Genomic DNA, 13,703 nt, shown 5'->3' with positions numbered 1-13,703 from the left:
CTGACGGTGACAGTCTGACGTCTCCATTGTAAAGTTCCCCAAGCAACCTTTCCTCTAATAGTTTTATCTTCTGATGATGATGTTTGATTCAATTATCTTATTAGGAGGTGCAAAACAGTAATATCTTAAGTCTATCATGCTTTTCATATTTATTAGCTGGAATTCTTTAAGAATCGTCCTTAAATGAAGGCTATTTGGTTGTCCTGATATAGAATTTGTACAAGAAAAGCAAGGTAAATGCTTAACTATTTCCTTTAATTGCTCATTTTCACAGTGAAGAGTTGACATGTTACATATCTCCAAAGAAAACTAATGACTTTGAGGGGCCCTTTTGGTTTGTTTTTGCAGGGAAAGAGTCACCCTGAGCTAACATCTGTTGCCAATCTTCCACTGTTTATTTTTCCCCTCCCCGAAACCCCAGTACCTACTTGTATATTCTAGTTGTAGGTCCTTCTAATTCTTCTATGTGAACTGCTGCCACAGCAGGGCTACTGACAAGTGGTGCGGTTCCACGCCGGGGAACCAAACCTGGACCACTGAAGCAGAGCGTGCAGAACTTAAATCACCAGGCCATCCTGGCTTGGCACTTTTGTTTTTTATTATAAACTAATGGATTTTAAAACATTTAATATTTTTCAGTTGCAATTATTCATCCTTTTGATGCTCAAATGGTCTCATATTTGGCTAATGGGGAACCCTTAACGCTGGCTCCTGTTTTCTTTTGACAAATTAGTCTTTGGAGTTTTCTTGCTCGTTGGCACAAGATGTTCCAGGCTCATCTTGTACATTTTCTGATACAGACCAGGATTCCAAGGAGGCCCGCTTCCTTTTAAAGGAAAACAATGTTTAAAGACCACAGTCCAATGCCTCTGAATTGTCACTGCTTGTAGGATATTTCAGTGGTCAGACTAGGAAATGTGTATTTTTGAAAAGAAAAATAAACTGTGAGTTTGCACTGACATTTCCAATCCACACACAATACAGGGTTTTTCCCTCTTTGATTTTACTCTTGTTCACTTCTTCTCTTACCTTGAAAATCTTGGATTCCTAACAACGTTAATATGATTATGTATTTGATTTATCCTATAGATTCAAAATAAAGTGATAATATTATTACTAATATTAATAAAAGGAAGTTTAGGGTTTCTTTGAAGCACTCCTTGTCCTTAGAATATATTCCACTAAGAACATACAGTCAAAATATTGGGTAAAGTCACCTGACATAATTCTTTTCTCAGTGTCAACATGTTACTAACTTGATGCAACGAGGCTTATTTGTTAATTTTTTTTTCAAATTTTAGGGATTACTTTACTTATTAAAATGTTTATTCTTTGGAGTATATAGACAATTTTACATAAAAATACATAACAAGGTCCATTCACAGCACTTCTATCTTGTCCCTTCCACCTCATTTACTTCATCACCTTATAGGTAACCACACATTAGCTTTTATCTTCCCTGCTTTGTTTACACAGAATGTATAATATATACTGTTCTGTATCTTGGAATTATCACCTAGTAATAAAACCTGGGAATGTCATTATAAAGAGATCTTTCTCACCACTTTTTTTCAGATGCTCAGTCTTCCACTATGTGGGTGTACAATAATTTATTTAGTTAACCATTTGGGTTATTTCCAAACCCTTGCTATTATAAATAATGCCCCCCAATGAATATATATCATTCCACATTGGTATAAGTGCAATTATAGGCTTGATTCTTTGAAACGGGATTGCTGGGTCAAAGGGTAAATGCATATACAATTTAACAGATATTGTCAATACCCCTTTATAAGGATCTTACTAGGTGTATTCCCTCAGTAGTGCATGAGAGTGCCTGTTTCTCCACAGCCTCACCAAACAGGTTATATTCTTATATTTGAATTCTTATCAGTCTCATAGGTGTGAATCATATATGAGTGGTGTATTTTCTTATGTTTAAAGGCTTTTGAAACTTCTTCTATGAATTGACAGTACAATTATGCTCATTTTTTCAGTCAGGTTGTTGATCTTTTACTTCTCCAATTTTTTTTGTTTTTTGGTGAGGAGGATTGGCCCTGAGCTAATATCTGTTGCCACTCTTCCTTTTTTTGCTTGAGGAAGATTGGCCCTGAGCTAACATTTGTGCCATTCTTCCTCTATTTTCTATGTGGGACGCCACCACAGCATGGCTTGATGAGCAGGATGTAGGTCCACGCCCGGAATCAGAATGCATGAATCCAGAGCTTCCGAAGCAGAGCATGAAAACTTAACCACTAAGCTACCAGGCTAGCCCCTTCTCAATTTTTTTTAAACTCATAATGCAACAGATGACTATTAGTCCTCTTTTTTTTTTTTTTTTGGCTGAGGAAGATTCGCCCTGAGCTAATATCTGTGCCAATCTTCCTCTATTTTGTATGTGAGTTGACACCACAGCATGGCTAACGAGTGGTGTAGGTCTATGCCCAGGATCTGAACCCACGAACCCAGTCTGCTGAAGTGGAGCACACCAAACTTAACCACTATGCTCCAGAGTCAGCCCTGTTTAGTCCTTTATGTTACAACATAAATTGCAAACATGTTTTTCACAGAATGCTATTTGCCTTTTGATTTTTCTAACGGTGCTTTCTTCTCTATCACACACAAGTTATTTTTATATACCGGAATTTATCAGTCTCTTATTGTTAAGATGGTATTCCAGTTGAGATATAAATTATAAAAAGGAACAAGGCAGAGAAACATGAAGGTCTGAAGGTAGAGTAAGCCAAGCAAAGCAATCAGCAGGAGCGAAGGTTCTGTGAAGTGAGCATTGCACATGTCAGAAACAGTGTGACCTACCTGCACAGCCTAAGCAGGAAAAGAGGGAATGGAATAAGTCCAGAGAGGTAGGCAGGGACAAGATCTTAGCAAAACCAAAAAAGTCGTAGAAAGAAATTTAAATTTTGTTCTTCATGTAACAGAAAACAAAGAGGAGTTTAAATAGAGAGGTAATATCAGCTTTACTTTATTCAACCTAAGCATGAAAACCCCATTTTGGCACACTGATAACTTCAGAGTTATATTAAGATACATATTATGAAAGTTATCTCTTTGGAGGGAAAAAACATGAAGAAATTACAAGGAAAACAAAAACCCAATAAACTGTCACTTGGAAACCACGTGGTGATAAAGTGGCCAATTTATATCAAACTACAATGAAAATCCAGGAAAAATGTAATGGCTACAAAAGAAGTTGACTTCTGTCTGTCTTTCTTTTTATGCTTCATACAGCTGATTAAGTTAGTCAAGTGATGGTGTGCTTACATGGTAACATTTATGGAACTTCTGAATTTAAAGTGCATGGCTTTTTGTTAGTGATATTCTTTACAAAACAGAAAAATCTAGCTAATATATACTGTAACAATTATATTTTTTGACATGCTGTAATTTGACTTTATGGAAAAAACTCTGAATAGTCTCTTGATTTTGAAGTGACTGAGACAATCTTTATATAGTTCCTCAAACATCCCTGATTTGTTCCTGCCTTTTTTGATTTCTACTATTTTTGTCTTTGTCTTTGATATTTCTTCTGCCTGGAACGCCCTGCCTTCAGATCTCCATATGGAGGACTTCTCACTATTCAAGTCTCTGCTCAAACTCACTTCTTCAGGGAGGCCTTCCTGACCACCTTACCTAAAATAATCCTCCCAGTCACTCTTAATACCTAGATTTGATTCTTTTGTAAAATTAGGGGCACACTGACAGCCATATTTCAAAAAAGTAACAAATAACTTCTGGAAATGAAAAATATACTAACAAATTAGAAACTCAAGATACAAGTTAAACAGGGATTAGAATAGCTCAAGAGAGAATTAGTGAATTTAAAGACGGTTCTAAATAAATAAATCAGGATGCAAAAGAAAGAGACAAAGAGTTGGAAGATATGAAAGAGAATATAAGATATGGAGGACAGAATAAGATTCAAAATATGTCTCAGTAGATTTTGACAGGAGATAAAGTGAGAGTTACGATATATTTGAAAAGATGATTAAAATATCACAATTGATGAAAGATATTTGTCCTCAGTTTTAGGAAACATATGACTCACAAGCAGAATAAATAAAAGAAATCTACATCCAAACATATCCAAGAAAACCCGCAGAACACCATAAACAAAACAGAGAGACTGAGAGAGAGAGAAATGCTAAAAGTAGCATGTGAAGACTACCTACAAAGGAAAGCCCATTAGTTGGGCAGTGATAGCAATAATGGAAGCCAAGACACTGTCACAGCAGCAGTGTTGAGAAAAAAAATTCGTTAGTTTTTCTGGGTACACACAAGTCTAGGCTATCTTTCAAGAAAAAAAGTAAAAAAGAAAAGAAAACAGAATAAGAAAAAAAAAAAAATCTGAGAGCTTACTATGAATAGACCCTTATTAAAGGAATTTCTGATCCCAAAAGAAAATCTGAGATATAGCAAGGAATGGTGAGCAAAGGAAAAGGTAATTATGTATGTAAATCTAAACAAAACCTGATGATATGAAACAAAGAGTTAAAATGCTTAAATTGTGATATCATAAAAAGAGAACTAAAGCACTGATAAAATGGCAGTAAGTGTCAGGGGAGGTGACAAGTTGAAAGACTCTAAGTTCCTTATAATAACTGTTAATTACACATTAAAAAATTGCTAGAGTAACCACTAACAGAATAGCAATAGAGTACATAACTTCAAAATTAGCAAAGCAAAAAAGTGAAATAAAGGAAAAAATACGATCTAAAAGAAAAAAACAGAGGAGGAAAAAAAGCTTGACAAAGAGAAAGCACAAAATAAGATGGTGGAAATAAATAATTACAACGGTGATGAGTGCTACAAAAGAATACAGGATGCTATGGGAAAATAGAAAAGGAGACCCAAACTAAATTTTGGTGAGAATTAATAATGTGTGTGTGTCTGTGAGCATCCAATTCAGGAGGTGTGGGGGAAGTTCTCTTAGAGAATTGATGTTTAAAATGAGACCTGAAAAAAAAAATGAGTAAGATTTATTTAGAAAACATTGGTAGGAGCAGGGAATGGCTTCTACAGAGAGGCAACAACACATGTGAATGCTGTGAGGCCAAAGGGTTGACATCTTCAAGAAACTGAGAGAAAGCCAGTATGAAGATTAAAGAGAGACACAAGACGAGCTAAATCGGGAGAGGCTGGATCTGGGTGAGTTCAGGATTTTAGACTTTATCCTAAGGATAACGTAAAGCCATTAAAGGGTTTTAAGAAGATGAGTGGTATGCCTGGACTTGGAATTTTTAAGTATCACCTGTTTCTTCTATCCCTAGAGTCCGAGAAGGTTAGATTGGAAAGGACACAGATCATCTAGATATAAGATTTTATTCTTCAGGTTTACTAAAATATGGCGTCTTCTCAAGCATGGAACATAATATTTTCTTCTCTATGTCTTTAGCCTTGTAAAACAAAAGCTCATCATGGAAAAACAAGATGGATGATTTTATTGCTTTCATTAGTAGATACAGAAATATCTTCTGAACTGAATTTTTAAAACTGCTGAGTATTTTGCTAACAGAATAACAACAGACTTCATTTATAAACAGCACAGTTGAACATAGTATCATAAAACCATACACGGCTCCCTTAATCACAGTTTAACATCGCAGCTGACAACTCCACCTACCTTAATCTAGGCTAAGAAATCATAGTAGTGGTGGCGACACAAGCAACAAAGAATACTTACTGACGACTAAATACATCACTGAAATTCATGTAGTGTATTCAATGCAGTCTCCCAAATGCTCACTTGAAGCCTAGTTGATATTAGTCTCATACATAATTTGTTTAAAAAAAAATCTTACTCAAACTAGGAGATGTAATTTCTAAAGCTCAGCCTACTGATAAGGTGAAGCAATAATAAAATATTTTTTTTACTCATCTGTTTCCAATTAGCTTAAGGGAAAATAATTCTAAAGCTGTCAAGTTATTACAAGGCAGTGCAATAATTAATCTTCATCATGGACACTTAATGTTCCATATATTGTTTAAGAAATTACCAAGATATTTCAGGGTATTTTCCACCCAAAATGTTTAAAATAAAAAATTTCATGGCTAAAAAAATCACAAATCCAACGATCAAGTCTCAATTCTCCTTTTAGTTGTCAGGAGCATTTGAAAATAATGAAGATTTTTGATCCAATAAATCCAACATGTCACATATCATACATGCTCTAGGGATACGAAAGCGCATAGACAACTTCCTGCTCCCAAAAGTAGATTATGATGGGGAGATAAACATGCAAACAATTACAGTGCAGTGAGAAACTGATGATAATGAGAATTCTACCAGAATATTCACTGGACGTCATGGGAGAAAAATACACCAACAAGGCCAGTGAAGTGCTGCTGTTTCACCTCTGCCCGCTTGTGATTTTGTTTTGTATAGCAGTGGCAAATTCTTCATGGTTGTCACGATAATGATAACGGTCCAGAAGTTGCAAATTTCTTCCTATACTTTGGAATTTAGAAGAAGTGTTTACTTTGGCCCCAGATTAAAACTGAAATTAAGAAAAGAAAATTGATATGCTAACGTTATTTCTACCTGTTTTTTAACTTAGTCTGCCAGGGCAAAGAAGAATCATTGGTAGAAGCAATGCATGACTGACTTCCTTGCAATTTCTGAGGCTCAGCATATTTAAATAAATCCGCAGGCACGAAAGTGCACAAAGAAAAACCTCTAATATTTGAAACACCTGGTTAGAAAGTACAATGCAGAGGCAAATGGGAATATTTTCCTCAGAGTAACTATATTTTAAGTCAGTTTAGAGTTTGTGGAAGACGGGGCAAGGAAAATGAGGAGTACAGAAACAGACTTATGGAGAACAATTAAAGAAGCTGAAAAGATTTGCATGGAAAACAGAGGTTTAGAGAAACATCATAGCTTCAACAAATATTTATAGTACCAAGTAAAAGGACTAGACTGTCTCATTGTTCAGATGGAAAAAAAATTTCTAGAAGTTAGCATGGAAAAGAGAAGTCTTGGAGATATAATTATTTTGACAAATATTTACAGTACTATTTAGTGAAATATTGTTGCAGACGGAAAAAATATAAAACAAAGGGTGGATGTTTTAGAGATATGAGCTTAATTATCAGAGCTGTCAAATAAAGATTTCTTTGCAAGTACTTATTGTCAATCAGAGGTTGAATTACCATTTGTTATACTTTAGAATAAAAGAACCCTATATTATGATGGAGGCATAACAGGATATTCCTTGGAGCACTCTTTTCTTTGCTTATTTGGCTATTCTGTTATCTTCTGACAACTGTTTTTGCCTAGTTTTCTAAAGAGTTGTGTTTTTCTCATTGGCTGTAGTTTTGTTTTGGTAGTTGAAAGGTTGTTATTTACATCAGTTGTAAACACTGTCTCCAAATTTGAGGCTTTAATTTTCCCTCTGTTCAGTGACTTTTATAATACTTTAGTTTTGCATTTCAGTATAGCCAAATTTATAAAATTGTTATACGGATTGTTATTCTTGCATATTAAGAAATTTTTCCTTATTTTCAGTTCATTAAGGTATAATCCTATATCTTCTCTAACTTTCAGTTTTGCTTTTTTACATTTAGCCCTTTAACCCAACTGGAATTATTTTCGCAAGTGGTGTGAGGTAGGAGTCCATCTACTTTTTTCCCTCCATGTGGGTAACCAATTGCCCCTATTTATTGAATAGGCCATTCTTCCCAGTGATTTATAATGAAATCTTGACTTGTACCAAGATTCCACTAACATTTGGAGAGTTTCTGGGCTCACTAATCTTTCTAAACTAATAATTCGTTATGGCAAACAGCATTGTGTTTTAATTATTGCACCAAATTAGTCTTGATATGTTTTAGAGCAAGTCCTCACCACCTTGACTTTGTTATTCTTGGTCCATTAAGTATTGCTCATAAATTTTAGGGTTGGCAAGTCCCTTCCCACAATAAACCCTATCAGAATTTTGAGTAGAATGACCGTGAACTTGCTAGTGCAGTAAGGATGAACTGCTGACTTTTAGAGTCTTTCCGATCATTTAAATGTCATCACTCGCTCTGAGAGTCTTCTTCCACGTCCTTCAGTAAAGTTTTATAATGTTCTCCATAAGGTCTTAAACAGTTTATCAGTTCCATTCTTAGGTGTTTTAATGTTTTTTTCTGCTTTTGTTGCTATTGTAGATGAGATTTTTTTAAAAAACTGGACTTTCTAATTGGGTGGTTGCTGATATGAAGTAATACATACTGATCTTGTGAGTAGTACCTTTTCTGAATTTTTTAATCAATTCTAAAAGTTTGCTTAGATATTCCTTCATATATACTGTTTGTAAGCACCACAATTTTGCTCATTCTTTCCTTATTGCTATTGCTTATTTTCATACTTCTATTTTTTCTCATCATGTTACATGAGTCAGGACCTCTCACAAAAATGCTGAAAATTGGTGATAGTGTTCATTTTTGTCTTGTCCATTACTTTAAATTATTAGATTATTATGTTTCTGATAGCAGTAATGCTCATCTATTCTTGGTTTGATAAGCATTTTTTATCATAAAAGGGTCAGTTTTTGTAGAATTTTTTTCTGTATCTATCAGGATGATATTGCTTTCCTTTTTTTGCATAATGTGAAAAAAGATTTCTCAAATGCAGAATTGTCTGTGCTTCCCTAGTCATTATTTATTATGTTTTTATATTTCACTATATTAAATATGCTAATACTTATTTTGGATTTTTGCACCTGTGTTTCTAAGTAAGACTGGTTTGCAACTTTCCCTTCTTTTGCTATCTTTGTCTGGTTTTGGTATCAAGATTATATCAGTTTTCCCCTCTTTTCCATTCTTTAAAATAGTCTGCAAAAGATAGGAATCATCTGTTGCTTTAAGGTTATATAAAGTTACCTGTAAACTCATTTGGTATTGAGAATTTTACAGATTTATAGGTTAAACTATCCATGAATTATCTACATTATTCATGGTTAGATTATCTACTGGATTTATGATTACATTATCTAATTTGAATAAAGTAATTCACAAAATGAACAACCAGCTTAAATGGTACTGTTAAGAAATTATAGATTGGGGCCAGCCCTGTGGCTGAGTGGTTAAGTTCACATACTCGGCTTCGGCAGCCCAGCATTTGCCGGTTCAGATCCTGGGCATGGACCTATGCACCGCTCATCAAGCTATACTTTGGTAGTGTCCCACACAGAAGAACTAGAAAGACCCACAACTAGGATATACAACTATGCACTGGGGTTTCAGGGAGAAAAAAACAAACAAGAGGAAGATTGGGAACAGACAGCTCAGGGCTGATGTTCGTCACCAAAAAGCATAAAAAAACACTATAGCCTGAGAATAACATGAAAAATGTAAGCATTAGCTAATAACAAACTAACAAACAAAGGGCAGAACTAACACTGCTACTACTAGTATGAGCACTTTATTGATTATACTGTACAGAAAAACAGGGAAATCAGGCCAAAATTTTTTCTAATTCTTAAGAAAACCATTTGAAATACAGATTTATACCTTCTATCATTATTCATAAAACTCTCCCAAAGTCTATATTGTGTAATAAGATACTGGCGGTAAAGTTATCATGATTAACAAGTCATTTTAAAACTGTTATCTTTATTTCAACCTTAAAAATTTTGAACTGTGAAAAAATTAGTACATATATGATATTAGTGTGCACACACACACACACGCACACACAAATGCATCAAAAGATATGTGCTCCATTTTTTTAAATTTAGTATGCAAGTAGGCAAAGTTAGAGCCTACCAATCTATACCACAGCAGAACAGTTTTGTAAGAGAAAGTCTGATTTTATTACTCTGCTTAAAGCAATCTAGCAGCTTTCTGTGGCCCTAAGAAAAGTCAAAATCCTTAAGATTTCCTACATAGCTTTCTTATAATCTGGTCCCTACCTATTTCTTCAGCCTTATCTATTACCTTGCTCTCTACCCTACAAGCCACCTGACTAAAGGATTCCTATTCTAGGGTAAGAACACTGAAATCACATATGATAAGCAGTCATTCCCCAAATTAAAATCATCAAGATGACTATTTGAAGTACAAATTTATATCCACAATCATTACTCTTTTCAACCTCAGCATGTTCAGAAATATATTTGTATACTTTGCCTAGAATATCATAATAATTTAAATAATTTACATTTCTTGTTTTCTACATATATTTGGATCTGCCTTACCACTTAATTTCATAGAATCACAGAATGTAAGGACTAAAAATTTACTTCTAAAATGCCACCTATTCTAACCGCTCATCTGATGCTTCTGAATACCTCTGATGATAAAGCAAACAGGGAATCCTTTTCCCCTTTCCACTTTAAAAGAAATGTTCAATCCTTAGAAATATTCTTTCTTATATGGACCTAAAATCTGTTTCCATCTAACTTCTAGCTAATGAAACTAATTCTATTCATTGGCTCATTCAGGGAAAGTTCAGTCCTACTTTAGTGTAACAGCCATACAAATATTCACAGATCACCATCACGCTACTTCTAAGGCTTCTCTTCTGTGGTGGTAAGCAACAGGAGGTAGACAGTACAGAGAGACTAGTATTTGAGTATCTTTTATGAATTGGCTACTTATATTTAACTTACACATTGCTCCAATGAGTTTGTTATTATTATGGTCAAATAACAAATGAGGGAATTAAAGTTCCGATAGGTAAAATTACTTGTTCAAGTAACTTAAGTAGCAGAGCTGGAATTTCAACCATACATCTGTGAGATACCAAAGCCTACATTCTAGTCTCTTTAGAACACTGAATTGCCTCCCCCAAAGGAGAAGAGATATAAGAGGGTGTGAAACATGGAAAAGCAAAATAAAAAAAATTCTAAAAATCCCATGTTTTCTACCTTCCAAAATTCTATGTATTGACATATTTTTTCCTTAAGCCTTATATCGTAGTCATCTTTGACATTTCTTCCTCTGTCTTATAACCTATTATCTTAATATTTCTCAGATATTCTATATAAATAAACTCATACAACTTAAAATTAGGGACGCAAAAACATAAAATTATTTCCATATTTCAGTTCCTTTCAATTTTAATCTGTCTTACGCACTGAAAAGATTGTCTTCTTTAAACACTGACTAGTGTACTCTTCTTTAGAGCCTCAAACACTATACTGCCTTGTGCAACCAAACTTAATGCTGATATTTTTCTGGCTTCAAGGACTGACAACACTATTCCTAACTTGTGTTAACAAAAGCTGCTTGTTCTCTCTCCTCCAAGCAAACACTTATTTGGCATCCTCCAAAAGCGATTAAAAGGCCCTTCCTTCCTTTCCTCTGTGAATCATGACTCTTCCTTCAATTAAACATTAGATAAGTCTAACAAAGCCTTCATCATGAAGACTTCTTACAAAAAATATATCTCTATATAGTTAATTATATGATTACATGATATTTATCACACATATTAACTTTTCTCTTTCCCCAGTTACATCAATTGAAGATAAATCATCTATTTGTTTTTATTTTTCATCTAAGAGCAAAAAACTGAAGAGAAAGTACATAACGAATGTTCTCAGCTGTACATTTTAAAAATAATTTTTTATAATAAATATCTCTTGTACACTTTGCCTTTAAGATGCTTGTTGTGATTCTCTCACTATCTATTTATTGTGAAAAGAGATTGTTTATCAAAGAGGCTGAATTACTCTCAAAGTCAAATACAAAAGCTATTAATTAGCACTTCTCTCTAGTCCATATTACATAAGCTAATTACAAGTAATATTACGTCTAAAGTAAATTTCTCTATGAATATTAGGTTATATATATTTAAGAGTATTAAAGCGTAAAATTAAATATTACACACACACACACAAAAATCTTACCTTGCTGAGTATTTTGTTCTTGCATTCGATTCACAGTGAGGTCTAAGGGGCCTTCCTGTTCTTCCTGAAGGGAGTTTTCTGCTTGATTCATTTGAATACTTTTACATATTAGACTTGGTCCAATTGAACCATTTCTATTCTCTTGAATTTTACCACTTTTTGAAATATACTCAATTGCAAACTGACGTATCATCTTTTTCATTAATTCCTGAGCAACTAGGGGAATGTTAGGATCACAGTTCTGAGGAAGATCTACGGAAGAAATAAATATAACAAGCATTAAAAAAGGGAAATGCAAAATATCAATATTTAAATTTATCTTATTTTTATTATAAGTTAATGATTTCAGAAGTCTTTTAGCATCAATCTGTAATTGCCAGTGGTTTGTGGGACTTAGCAATAGAAACCTTGTTGATTTAATTAGTATCATGATAATATATCAACCCCAAACTTGGCATATTTAACCATTTCTTAAAAATAAATATTTTCAATCCCAAACTAAAATACAGATAAAGAATTAGACATAGAAGCAGAACAGCTTATTTTCAGAGTTTTAATTCAAATGTATTCTACTAGATATATTAAAACACTTAGTATGTGAACACAAATTGTTTATACAAGTAACCAAGCATTTTTTAACAATATACATAGTAAGTACCTGCATTAAGTATTTAACAAAACATCTAAACTTTTAAAACTGTTTATTATCATTAAATTCTTCAGTTCTGTCAAATGTGCATTTCATATATAGCCTGAATGTCATCAAGGACTTTTTCTTTCCTCAACTTTTTATGTTGAGAAATTTCAATCATAAAGAAAAAAAATAAAGAGCAGTACAATGACACAGACAGTCTCTACCAAGATTCAAGAAATGTTAATATTCTGCCACATTTGCTTTTTAATTTTTTTGTTTGCAAAACCACTGAAAGTAAATTGTAGAACTGTGACATTTCACTCCTGAATATTTCAGCATGCATCCACTAAGATTCTCTTATAAAAACGGCAATACCATTATTGAAAGTCTCTATCAAGCCTTGACCCCAAAATATGTTCATCAGCTACAACTATAATGAAGGTCAGCAGTGATGCAGAATTCTGCCTGAAACTTGTACAAGAGGTAAAAACAACTGAATGATTTTATAGTAGGAGGTGTGGAATAAGGACAGACCACTTATAAACACATTATTACATAAAGAGTTTGGTATGGAGGGTGGTGGTGATGGCTGTTTCACACACACACTGCTAGCCCCACTCCAATCCTTTTACTTACTCTGCTCCTTCAGAGGTAGAAAGGTTGGTAAACTGGGAAGGATGACTAAGCATACTTGATTACATTCCATACTTCTTCCTCTTAGAAGTGGGCCTACTTCTAGAGATGCTAGTTACTTAAATGCCTCAACTCTTACCCAGGCAGATCAGCATCACGTGAACAGGTCTGCTCTGATCCAGGGCTGTCTGAGACTGTAGGGTTAAGTCTCCTTAGTTTTGGGGTTCAGTATTAGTTGGAGCACTTGTCTAAGAGACCTGAAGGCAAGTCCTCCAGCTAGCATCTATCATTACAGGCCCAGGACTCTAAAATACAAGGTTTGAAAACATACTATTTTAAGGTGAGGAAAGGCAACAAACTACCTCCATCATGATCGCCACCACACTTGGTAGCAGGATATGACCTAAGCTGACATGAATCTATTTATGGTCTTGCCGAAATATCAATACATTCGACCATAGGGTGTTGTTTCAGATCTGCTGGAGACGTTACATAATAAACATCTCCATTATATTATTTCTTTCAAAACAAAGAATTTTGAATTCTGAAAAAACATCTGTGAGAACGGACTACGGGCCTAT

The 13,703-nt window shown here is 34.2% G+C and overlaps 1 protein-coding gene across 8 annotated transcripts in view; it reads right to left on the bottom strand.

The window, feature by feature from the left end:
• The window catches only part of LCORL (ligand dependent nuclear receptor corepressor like), a 152,421-nt gene that overhangs the window by 46,989 nt on the left and 91,729 nt on the right, over positions 1-13,703 (bottom strand). For all 8 annotated transcript variants that reach the window (XM_070613090.1, XM_070613096.1, XM_070613092.1 and 5 more), the window contains one exon: positions 11,856-12,107. In XM_070613090.1, coding sequence (XP_070469191.1) covers positions 11,856-12,107 — 252 coding nt within the window. The remainder of the gene's footprint in view (positions 1-11,855; positions 12,108-13,703) is intronic.

The sequence above is a fragment of the Equus przewalskii genome, chromosome 3, assembly GCF_037783145.1.
Source record: "Equus przewalskii isolate Varuska chromosome 3, EquPr2, whole genome shotgun sequence".
In the NCBI taxonomy this organism is placed as follows: Eukaryota; Metazoa; Chordata; class Mammalia; order Perissodactyla; family Equidae; genus Equus; species Equus przewalskii.
Note: the sequence above shows the minus strand (reverse complement) of the source record. Positions and strands in the feature narration are given on the sequence as shown.